This window comes from Zea mays, chromosome 5 (genome assembly GCF_902167145.1).
Source record: "Zea mays cultivar B73 chromosome 5, Zm-B73-REFERENCE-NAM-5.0, whole genome shotgun sequence".
Classification (NCBI taxonomy): domain Eukaryota; kingdom Viridiplantae; phylum Streptophyta; class Magnoliopsida; order Poales; family Poaceae; genus Zea; species Zea mays.
In genome coordinates, this window is record NC_050100.1 from 1,904,336 (window position 1) to 1,915,607 (window position 11,272).

The 11,272-nt window shown below is 41.1% G+C and overlaps 2 protein-coding genes across 2 annotated transcripts; one reads left to right on the forward strand and one right to left on the reverse strand.

Moving 5' to 3' along the window:
* Positions 1-484: 484 nt before the first annotated feature.
* LOC111589274 (uncharacterized) lies at positions 485-10,166 on the forward strand. The gene is made up of 3 exons (XM_023300067.1): positions 485-870; positions 956-1,260; positions 10,163-10,166. Exons 1-3 carry the CDS (start codon positions 679-681, stop codon positions 10,164-10,166), a joined length of 501 nt encoding a protein of 166 aa, XP_023155835.1. The 5' UTR covers positions 485-678.
* LOC109939449 (uncharacterized) lies at positions 10,139-11,249 on the reverse strand. Its single transcript, XM_020537640.2, has 3 exons — positions 10,773-11,249; positions 10,639-10,706; positions 10,139-10,567 (listed from the first exon to the last, which is right to left on the reverse strand). Exons 1-3 carry the CDS (start codon positions 10,954-10,956, stop codon positions 10,229-10,231), a joined length of 591 nt encoding a protein of 196 aa, XP_020393229.1. The 5' UTR covers positions 10,957-11,249; the 3' UTR covers positions 10,139-10,228.
* Between the last annotated feature and the right edge of the window lie 23 nt (positions 11,250-11,272).

Sequence of the window (11,272 nt, forward strand, 5' to 3'; positions counted from 1 at the left end):
CAATGTCCGCCATCTGCAACCCGCGTGAGCAAGGAGCTCGTGCCCGCGCCGTTTGAGGAAGGTGCTGGTGCCCGCGCCCCCTTCTGCATCCCGCGCAGCCGTCCTCTGCATCCCGCGCCCTCCTCTGCATCCCGCTGCATGGAGGTAGAAAACTCCGCCTACTCCCCGGATTCAACTCAAGTTTTACCGGTTATGAGCTCGGACGCGCCCCTTCCTTGCCTTCCCACTGGTTCTCCGGTGGAAAGAGTGGATGCACCGATCAGGACCTCGGATTTGTCGGATCCCCTAAATTTTCTTTTTAGGGAGCAACATACAATGGAGGTTTGATTCAATTTACAGTATACAACAATTAATTGTGTTTAGTACCTGCGCCTAGTACTTCATAGGTGTATTATCCTTTGGTTTCAGGTATTAGAAATTGATTGGGGGGCAATACAGATTGATGATAGATGGGAAGAAGAAGGAGAACAACATACTGCCTCAGAGTCAGTGCTTTATGATCGGTTAGGATTGCTAGCAGAAGATGAACGTGAAACTACTGAAAGGCAAGATGCTTTTACTAGTAGATCGTTTGGTGTCCGCGGTAGCGATGAAATAGATGATGAAACTGCTGCTTTGCCCTGCAATGATTGCATACCACAAGAAAGGGTATTTGTTTGCAACAGATCAAATCCAATAATGAAGATTGGTAGTTTGTACAAGGATATGAAAGAATTCAGGCTGGCTATGAGGCAATATGCGATCAGTAATGAGTTCGAGTTAGGAATTGAGTCAAGCTCACCTTTCAGATATAGAGCTTACTGCAAAGGAGGTGATTGTCCATGGAGAATCAATGCAAGGCTACAGAATGCCGGGTCTCCCACAGTAGTGGTGAGTAATGTTTTATCACATATTTATTGTACTCTCGATAGTGGATGAAATTAGGAAGCTCAGAATGTTTCCTTTCTGTGTGCAGGTTACAGTAATCGTGGATCAGCACACATGCACATCAAGTGGTCGTCGAAAAACAACAACACCCACGAGCTCATGGGTTGCATCCCTAGCACTTCCAATCCTAACGAAGAAACCACATATGGGAGCAAAAGAATTGCAAACTACCTTGCAAGAGCAACACAATTGCACAATTTCTTATGATACAGTGTGGAAAGGTAAAGAGAAGGCCCTTAGAGAGTTGTATGGAACCTGGGAGGATAGCTTCAAGTTACTATTTAGATGGAGAGAAGCTGTTTTGGAGGTTATGCCAGATGAAAGGGAAATAGGGTCAAACCTTTTCCTAAATGATTTTGGTGGTTGAATTGCCCAACACAAATAATTGGACTAACTAGTTTGCTCTAGATTATATGCTCTACAGGTGCCAAAGGTTCATCTACAACTATTCTAAATCGACTGTCCGGAATACCGTAGATTATTCCGGACAGGAGAAGCTTTTTGGAAAAACAGACTAAGCGCGGACCGTCCGGGCCCTTGCGGCGAACCGTCCGCGACACCAGGATGATCCTCGGACAGAACCAATGCAAAAACATGTGTCTCTACTGCGGACCGTCCGATGGAAGAGCAAGCACCGTCTGAGACCACACGCGGACCGTCCGGGCCCTTGCGGCGGACCGTCCGCGACACCGAGTTGACTTCGACCAGGAACTACAAATCAGGGACAGTCCGACTAAACCGCGGACCGTCCAGCTACAACGTGCGGACCGTCCGGCTATAATTCGCGGACAGTCCGCATGTGAAGACCTGGTTCAGCCCGAAGGTGACAAGTTGAGCAAAAGGAATTATAGAGCTGGCGCGGACCGTCCGGGACCAAGGGCGGACCGTCCGCGTAGTGTCACCGAGGCAGATAGCCGTTGATCTAGCCGTTGATCTGACAGAAGTATCCGTTGAAGATGTCAGAATCGACCGTTGGAGGGTCGCGGACCGTCCGGGCCCTAGCCGCGGACCGTCCGCCAGTGCAATTCCTGGCAGATGCGCCCCAACGGCTATATGGATGGTTGAGGGCTATAAATACCACTCCAACCGTCCACTTCAAGGTGGGGGAGTCCAAGCAACATTCCAAGTCATCTAGTTGACATACTCAAGCCCTCCCAACCACCTATATTCATTGATCCATCCTATACACAAGATTTAGTCCACTACAACCAACACAAGTGCCACAAAAGAGAGAGCAAGCAATTGAGAGCTACTCAATTGAGTTTAGCCCTAGCGCCTTGTGAGATTCATTGAGAGATAGTGTGTGCTACATCTTTGTGTTCATTTGCGCGTGGAGTTTTTGACTCCCATTCCAACTTCCTCCAAAGTGTTGGAGGCTTGTAAAAGCTAGCAAGAGACACCAAAGATTGTGGTGGTCCTTGTGGGATCGAGAGTGATCCTTGAGAAGAAGAAGAGCTCGCCGATCCTTGTGTGATCGGGAGAGAGAGGGAAAGGGTTGAAAAAGACCCGTCCTTAAGTGGACTCCTCAACGGGGACTAGGCCTTCGAGGGCCGAACCTCGGTAAAACAAATCACTTGTGTTCATTGTGCTTTTGCTTGTGATTTGTTTGCTTTCCCTTACTCTAAGTTCTCTTGCATTATTCTTTGCTCATTTCATTTGGTGTTGCTTCAAGTTAAAATCTCATTTAAGTGAAGCAACACTCCGCAAGAAAAGAACCTGAGTTAGTACTCTTTTTCATCTAAGCTTTCTTGCTTTGTTATCATAGAATTATTAGTTGTATTGATTTATCACTTCCGTATTATTTGAAAGCTATACTCTCTTCTAGCAAGAACTTAGTTTTTATACTCCGATAATTGTTCATCTTGTTCTAACCACTAATCAAAGGATCTAGTTGGGGGATAAAGTTTTAATTTTCAGGTTTCGCCTATCCACCCCCCCTCTAGGCGACTTTCAATTGGTATCAGAACTAGGCACTTCATCTTGAGTCTAACAACTCGAAGTGATGGCTCGTAGAAGATCCCAAAAGAACAAGAAGATCCAGGAGAACCCAACTCGGAAGGAGGTAACTCTTGAGATATTATGTGATGATTGTTCTAATTATGATTCATGGTCTACTAGTGTGATAAATGCCTTTAGAACCATACATCCTCAATTAGAACAAATTATTGACAAGAGTATTTTTCCCTCTAGCTTTAATGGAAAAATTAATTCCGAGGAGGATCAAAGATGTTATCGCTTAAACTACCTAGCTATTGACATCTTAAACAATTCTCTTAGCAAAGAAGATTATCGTGCCTTCATATCAAACTATGACGAATCCATTCCCGATGCGCATGATATTTGGACTAGAATTAAAATCAAGTTTGATGAGTCCAAACATAATAATTCATTTGATGCCTCTACTTCCTTTAGTTTTTGTGATACTAACCCTTGCAAGGAAGAAGGAGAAAATGAACGATGGAGACCAAACGATGAATCCACCTCTCCAAAAGGTTTGTCTTCCCATTTCGATTCCCACATGTGTTGTGTGGCTAATGAAAATGATAGCGGAAGCACAAATGAGGATGAGGAGGAAGAAAGAAGCTTTGTGCATCTCTACGCTCGCCTAAGCCAAGAAGATAAGGCGGTCATGCTCAGACTTCTAGAAAGAGCAAGAGAGCAAAGCGAAGCTCGTCAAAGGGTAGAAGATATTCTCTCCATGAAAATGCTACACTTTGATGAGTTGACTAAAGAACATGAGGAGCTAAAGTGCTCTCATGTTGATTTGGTCCAAAGGTATGAAACTATTTCAATTGAGCAAGATAACGCTTCACATTGTATCGCTCAATTAGTAAATAGGAATACCTTGCTCAAGGACCAAGTAGAAAAGCTAAAAGTTGAAAATCTAGCTTTTCAAGATAAATATGATATGCTTCTATGTTCTCATGAAAATCTTATGGATGATCATATCATATTAAATATTGCTCATGAGGTTGTGATAGAAAACTTAAAATCCCAACAACCTCAATCATGCACATGTATTCAAATAGAAACTATATTGCCATGTGCTAATGCTTGTTGTCCGTCGACAAGCAAATCTTCCTTTGAGCTAGAATTTACAGGAACAAAAGATGATACATATCAAAAGCTCAAAGAAGAAAATGAGAGGCTAATAAGGAGCTTGACACAACTAAAAGGGAAATTCATTGCTCAACCTTCTCAAGATAACCGTGATCACATGGTGAAGAAGCTTGAGACGGGAACAACCGTGGCGTGCACTAAATCCCTTGAAGAAAATGTCAAGGACTTGAGGATTGCCAAGAGGAGGAAGCAAAAGAAGAAAATCAACACCGCCTCCAAAAGCCTCAACCATGCCTCCATAAAAGGTAACATCCAAGGTAATAATCAAGTCACACTTCTTACAAATAGAAATAAGAGGTGTAGTGAATGCTTTGAAAAGGGGCATTTGATTAGATCATGTCCCTATATTAAAAATGGCTTGATTATTAACAAGGATGACAAACTTTGTTTTAATTGCTCAAAGAAGGGACACTTTATTAAATCTTGTCCCCATTTAAAACAAAAAGGCATAGGGTTAGCAAAGAAAGTTTTTACTAACCATGTAGCAAGCAACAAAGAAGGAAAGAAGAAATTTTCAAAACTTGGAAAACGCCTATGCTACACATGCCGGGAAAAGGGACATCAAAGCAATGATTGTCCCATTGGTAACTCCTCCACTCATAGCTTGTCATTTGATTCATATATAACTAGGCAACCCAAAATTGCAACTTGTGCAAGAAAGGCAATGAATTTGTCAAACGCTAGCACAAAGGACATTTGGGTTCCTAGATCTTTGTTAACTAACCATAATGGACCCATCAAGAGATGGGTACCAAAACATGCTTGACAAGCTTTGCAGGAGATGGAGATGGTATGAAGCCTTGGGGTGCTTGAGAAAGTCCATTCGATTCTTATCAACTCAAGCTATCGATCTCCAGTGATCTATATACATGATTGACCCAAGGTTATTTTTCAAATTGCTATGTCTTTAACTCATATCATCTCGAGGAAGATATTATATGTTGTAGGAAGTGAAGAGATATCATATGCGAAAAATCAAGGCCTACAACATGGAGGAAAGCCAAAGGATGGTAACACTTATCTTTTAAGTGCAAGTATTTTAGAATATCATTTCTTATGAGTCTTGTGTAGTCACATAGAAAAAGGAAGCACTTAAAATGATCTTAAGTTATGTCACCATTCTTTAAAGAATTTCCTCTCATATAGTAGATTGTATGATCATCATTCCTATACTATGGCAATCTACATGTTTTACAATATTAAGTAACTCATGGCATATTTTTACTTTAATTATCCTATTATTGCCATGATCTAGATATAGAAAAAGATTCCATGTTCTTAAAAGAATAAGGTGTCATGTAAAGAATTCAAATCCTAAAGACACTTATAAAAGGGAATCTTTCTTTATAGTAAGACTAATGTTTTTATCTAAGTAACCCATGTAGTCTCACTAATAGAGAATATGTTCCTCTTTGGAGATGTGTAATTTAACATAAAAAGAAAAGTCAATCCAATGACTCATGTTGTTATGCTTCTTGCTTATATTGGATATGATTCTTCTACATTTGTCGCTCTCCATGTTATGAATTAGATTTATTCCTGTAATCTTAAAGGACTTACTATGCTTGTTTCATAAGTTAAAACTAAGCATACTTCAAGGGATAATCTAGTTCATATTATAAAGTTTCCATGCTTTAGTAATTCACTTTTCATTCCTTATCAAAAATGATTACAAAAAGGGAAACTAGTGCTTGTGTTGCTATTAACATTTCTCTTGAGCCTACTTATGAAAATCTACAAGAGAGTAAGTGCAAGGTTAAAGCCACAAGCCGCAAAGGGTACTCTTCACCCAAAAGGAAGAAAAGTCAAAGCAAAGGTATGGGAACTCATCTCTTAAATTTAGTTCCCATCAATGATTGTTCACTCTAATTATATCTTTGTGAAGAAATAGATTCTTTGTTAAACTTAAATTGCCTAAGATATGCATTCAATCTCATTCTCATTAATGCACTTATCCATTAGAATCTATTTCATACCTTTGCTATAAATGTTCTCATATTGACTTGTTTTTAAAGTAATGATTACTAAACTCAATATGAAGAAGTAAATTCCTATGATTGATCAAATGGTTAAATAGTGCATATTCCTCTTTTCCTATGATATGCACTAATGTTAAGGATTTTACTTCATGTCTGTGTGACTTATGGATGATGAATTGTTCATATTTATTTTCTAAAAGAAATCATCATTCATCATGTACTCCCTTGCGCTATTGACATCTCTCTTGAGTATTTTCAATAAGTTTGGAAGGAAAAAGAGACAACTACAAAGGGAGGACACTCAAATGAAAAAGGAAGAACATCAAGAACAACAACACCTACTTGGACAATAAGGTCTTCACAACAATCAATGGTGTGGTTGTAAGCATTCTAGATCTTTTTCATTGTGAGAATACAAGGCTTAAGTTGTTTATTGCAAATTTTATAAGCCTTGATCAAGATGTATAATGGGTCTCCCTTTATGTCTTTAAAAGTGAATGCATCGAAATCAATTCTTTCAATTCCTTGATGCATATCTTTAGGGGGAGTCCATTCCTATATTTTGATTATGTTGAGACTATTGTTTTCATATAGTCTCTTACATGAGAATAATGTTTCTCATAAAGTATGCTACTTCACATCAATCCAACTTGTTAAAATAATGTCGCTTTTATCAATGATTGTTGCTTTCATTGCTAAAGTAGCTTGCTTATTGGATTCTCCTATTTTTGAGCTTAGTTAAAAATCTAATGCCTATGTTGTTCTTTTGATCGCATCTGTAGTTTGATCATTGAATAACTTCAATTATCACTTATGCTACTTAGTGCCTCATGCAATTTCAATTTGATTTCAATTGGTAATTTCAATCGACATCTATCTTGATATGCACTAAGTTAAAAGGAGAATTCATGATGCAACTTGTGATCCATTTGATATATGCTAACAAGAACTTGAAAAGATTACTAGTTGTAGAACTCTCTCTTGTGCAAAATATTTCCATATATTGTCATTAAGAATTGGTCTTAAGCATCTAAGACTAAGGACAAGCACAATGAAGAGAGCGTCCCTATGTAAAGGTACATAAAGGTAAAACTATCTCCTTTCATTTAAACTTGTACCTAAATCTTCCTTTTCTATACATTCTTTGCATATCTTGTATAAAAGGAAGAGAAAGCATGTCCATGTATTATCCCTGCTTCATATCTAGTTTAACTTCTCAAAAATTCATTCATGCTTTAATGCATCTTTGTTGAAACTAGATGAAGTGATTTAATTGTCAAAGAGCTTAAAGCTTAACCTTGTAACGAGGATAAGCTGCCTTTATTCCAAAGGTGGATAGTCCTTAAGCCTCTTTGAAATCCTTAAGGGAAAATGCTTGAAATGTTTACAACATGCTTTCATAAGTGCATCAACTGACCTGAGCATCACACTTATAATATTACACAATGCACTTCACATTCCGTATAATATAGATATGTTCTCATTAACCTAATTATGTGCAATTGGCATTTAAGGCCAAAATATATGTTCCTCTCCATGCACATATTTAGGGGGAGCAATCTATATTGTATAGAATTGTTTAATCTTAATTGACATATCCTTTTTAATCATGTCTCTTTCCTTTGGTACATTTGCATATTTCTTATCTTCATTGTATGCCAAGGCTAAGACTAATATGTTTTCATGAGTATCTCATGTATTAAGTCTTAGATTGAAAGGGAAATGGAGTATTCGGTAAAGACATCGCTTCCACTCAACTCCGTTGGTATTATCCACTCTTTGCCGGTATCCCGCTGTCTCTCCGTCTTTGGTATAATCTTCACTCATGTTTTATTTGCCAAAGGGGAGAAAGTAGTTATTTAAGGGCTTATATTTCACTCAAAGTATCCGTTTTTGGTGATTCATGCCAAAGGGGGAGAAAGTTTTAGCCCAAAGCAAAAGGACCGCACCGCACCGCCCACCACCTAGTTTTAGAAAACTGATAATTTTCAATTGGTAAATTTCAAATTGGTATCTTATTGTGTTCAAAAGGGGGTGAAAGTAGTATTTTCAAAATCAATATCTTAAAACCCTCTTGAACACTAAGAGGAGGATTTTATTGAAGGGGAGTTTTGTTCAGTCAAAGGAAAAGCATTTTGAAACAGGGGGAGAAAATTTCAAATCTTGAAAATGCTTCTCAAAATTTTATTCATTTACCTTTGACTATTTGCAAAAGAACTTTGAAAAGAATTTACAAAAGAGTTTGCAAAAACAAAACAAATGGTGCATGCATTGTCCAAAACATTAAATATGAAGAAAGCATCCATGCATATCTTATGAAATGTAACATTGGTTTAATTCCAAGTAACCTTTTGCACTTACCTGTTGCAAACTAGTTCAATTACTGCACTTATATATTTGCTTTGGTTTGTGTTGGCATCAATCACCAAAAAGGGGGAGATTGAAAGGGAAATAGGGTCAAACCTTTTCCTAAATGATTTTGGTGGTTGAATTGCCCAACACAAATAATTGGACTAACTAGTTTGCTCTAGATTATATGCTCTACAGGTGCCAAAGGTTCATCTACAACTATTCTAAATCGACTGTCCGGAATACCGTAGATTATTCCGGACAGGAGAAGCTTTTTGGAAAAACAGACTAAGCGCGGACCGTCCGGGCCCTTGCGGCGAACCGTCCGCGACACCAGGATGATCCTCGGACAGAACCAATGCAAAAACATGTGTCTCTACTGCGGACCGTCCGATGGAAGAGCAAGCACCGTCTGAGACCACACGCGGACCGTCCGGGCCCTTGCGGCGGACCGTCCGCGACACCGAGTTGACTTCGACCAGGAACTACAAATCAGGGACAGTCCGACTAAACCGCGGACCGTCCAGCTACAACGTGCGGACCGTCCGGCTATAATTCGCGGACAGTCCGCATGTGAAGACCTGGTTCAGCCCGAAGGTGACAAGTTGAGCAAAAGGAATTATAGAGCTGGCGCGGACCGTCCGGGACCAAGGGCGGACCGTCCGCGTAGTGTCACCGAGGCAGATAGCCGTTGATCTAGCCGTTGATCTGACAGAAGTATCCGTTGAAGATGTCAGAATCGACCGTTGGAGGGTCGCGGACCGTCCGGGCCCTAGCCGCGGACCGTCCGCCAGTGCAATTCCTGGCAGATGCGCCCCAACGGCTATATGGATGGTTGAGGGCTATAAATACCACTCCAACCGTCCACTTCAAGGTGGGGGAGTCCAAGCAACATTCCAAGTCATCTAGTTGACATACTCAAGCCCTCCCAACCACCTATATTCATTGATCCATCCTATACACAAGATTTAGTCCACTACAACCAACACAAGTGCCACAAAAGAGAGAGCAAGCAATTGAGAGCTACTCAATTGAGTTTAGCCCTAGCGCCTTGTGAGATTCATTGAGAGATAGTGTGTGCTACATCTTTGTGTTCATTTGCGCGTGGAGTTTTTGACTCCCATTCCAACTTCCTCCAAAGTGTTGGAGGCTTGTAAAAGCTAGCAAGAGACACCAAAGATTGTGGTGGTCCTTGTGGGATCGAGAGTGATCCTTGAGAAGAAGAAGAGCTCGCCGATCCTTGTGTGATCGGGAGAGAGAGGGAAAGGGTTGAAAAAGACCCGTCCTTAAGTGGACTCCTCAACGGGGACTAGGCCTTCGAGGGCCGAACCTCGGTAAAACAAATCACCTGTGTTCATTGTGCTTTTGCTTGTGATTTGTTTGCTTTCCCTTACTCTAAGTTCTCTTGCATTATTCTTTGCTCATTTCATTTGGTGTTGCTTCAAGTTAAAATCTCATTTAAGTGAAGCAACACTCCGCAAGAAAAGAACTTGAGTTAGTACTCTTTTTCATCTAAGCTTTCTTGCTTTGTTATCATAGAATTATTAGTTGTATTGATTTATCACTTCCGTATTATTTGAAAGCTATACTCTCTTCTAGCAAGAACTTAGTTTTTATACTCCGATAATTGTTCATCTTGTTCTAACCACTAATCAAAGGATCTAGTTGGGGGATAAAGTTTTAATTTTCAGGTTTCGCCTATCCACCCCCCCTCTAGGCGACTTTCACCAGACTCAGTGATTGAGTTTCAGTGATAAACACATACTAACCTTACACTGGTAACACAGATAACTCTTACACAAATAACCTTACACAGCTAACATCCAGTGCCATTCCACACCACACATACTAATCTACTTCATCTGACGATCCACAAGCTCTTCGGAATCCACATCATCCAGTGCCCATTCCCCGCCACCCATATCTTCATCTTCAGCAAAATGGTTATTGAAACATTCAGATAATGGTGGCGAAGGACCAGCTTCAAGATCTTCTAAACGTTGCGCTTCGTCCATCAGTGACTGAGCAAGCTCATACACGCGCCACATTGAGAAGTTCACTGACACATCTTTGGCCGTATCTGGCGAATTCATTATCTCATTTCCGGCCAAATCTTTCAACTCGTTCCCAACTACATGCATCTTTGCAATGGCTATTGCCAGGTCACTACGAACCGTTTCAAATCTGGTTATCTGCGAAACCACATACTATGCAGTTGGAATTGAACTCGGAAATTAATAATACTACTGCAAGGAAACCTTACCGACACTGAACGTGGTTCAGAGCACTGTTTCGCGACAGAAGGGGTCTGCTGCTGGGTGTACCCAGTACCTGATGACAACAGAAGAGTTCAGAGCACTGGTTGTATTGTTGGTAAGTTTGCTGAGTGTTTAGTACCTGATGTGGCCGCGCAGTTCACGCTCGGGGAGGAGTGCTCCTTGGCGCGAACGTACTCGCCTGAAGGCTTGGCAACGATCGACACAGACAGACGACTGAAAGCTGAAGCTACTTCGGCCTCACTGTCCAACTCGACATCGACGTCGACCACCAGGCGTTTCTTCCCCCTCGACGGAGCCGCCATCGGAGGAAGAGCACTATCGGAGGATCGAGCTCGACGGGTAGTGGCGGCGCCGTGGAAGGGGATGAGAGTTAGGTTTTCACCGAGGGGCGCCGTGGTTACAGCGAGGGGCAACGATGACTTTTACCGTAGGTAAGAAAAGGTTACAGAGGCCGGGACATTAACTGTACCAAAATAGCGTGAGGGTTTCGTCCATAATACCGAACTGGCGAAGCACGGCTGCGGAGTTACAAAGTGGCGAAGCCGCGCGACGATAGTGTTACAAATTCAAATAACTCGCCTTCTGGTCTGTTTCTGGGCCGTACCAAGGTATGGCGTG

Bases quoted from the DNA above. Each gene is read 5' to 3' on its own strand.
- LOC111589274 (XM_023300067.1), top strand. From the start codon at position 679: ATGAAGATTGGTAGTTTGTACAAGGATATGAAAGAATTCAGGCTGGCT. The intron at 871-955 runs GTGAGTAATGTT...TTCTGTGTGCAG, and splicing joins CCGGGTCTCCCACAGTAGTG to GTTACAGTAATCGTGGATCA.
- LOC109939449 (XM_020537640.2), bottom strand. From the start codon at position 10,956: ATGGCGGCTCCGTCGAGGGGGAAGAAACGCCTGGTGGTCGACGTCGAT. The intron at 10,707-10,772 runs GTACTAAACACT...TGTTGTCATCAG, and splicing joins GAACTGCGCGGCCACATCAG to GTACTGGGTACACCCAGCAG. The intron at 10,568-10,638 runs GTAAGGTTTCCT...GTGGTTTCGCAG, and splicing joins CTGAACCACGTTCAGTGTCG to ATAACCAGATTTGAAACGGT.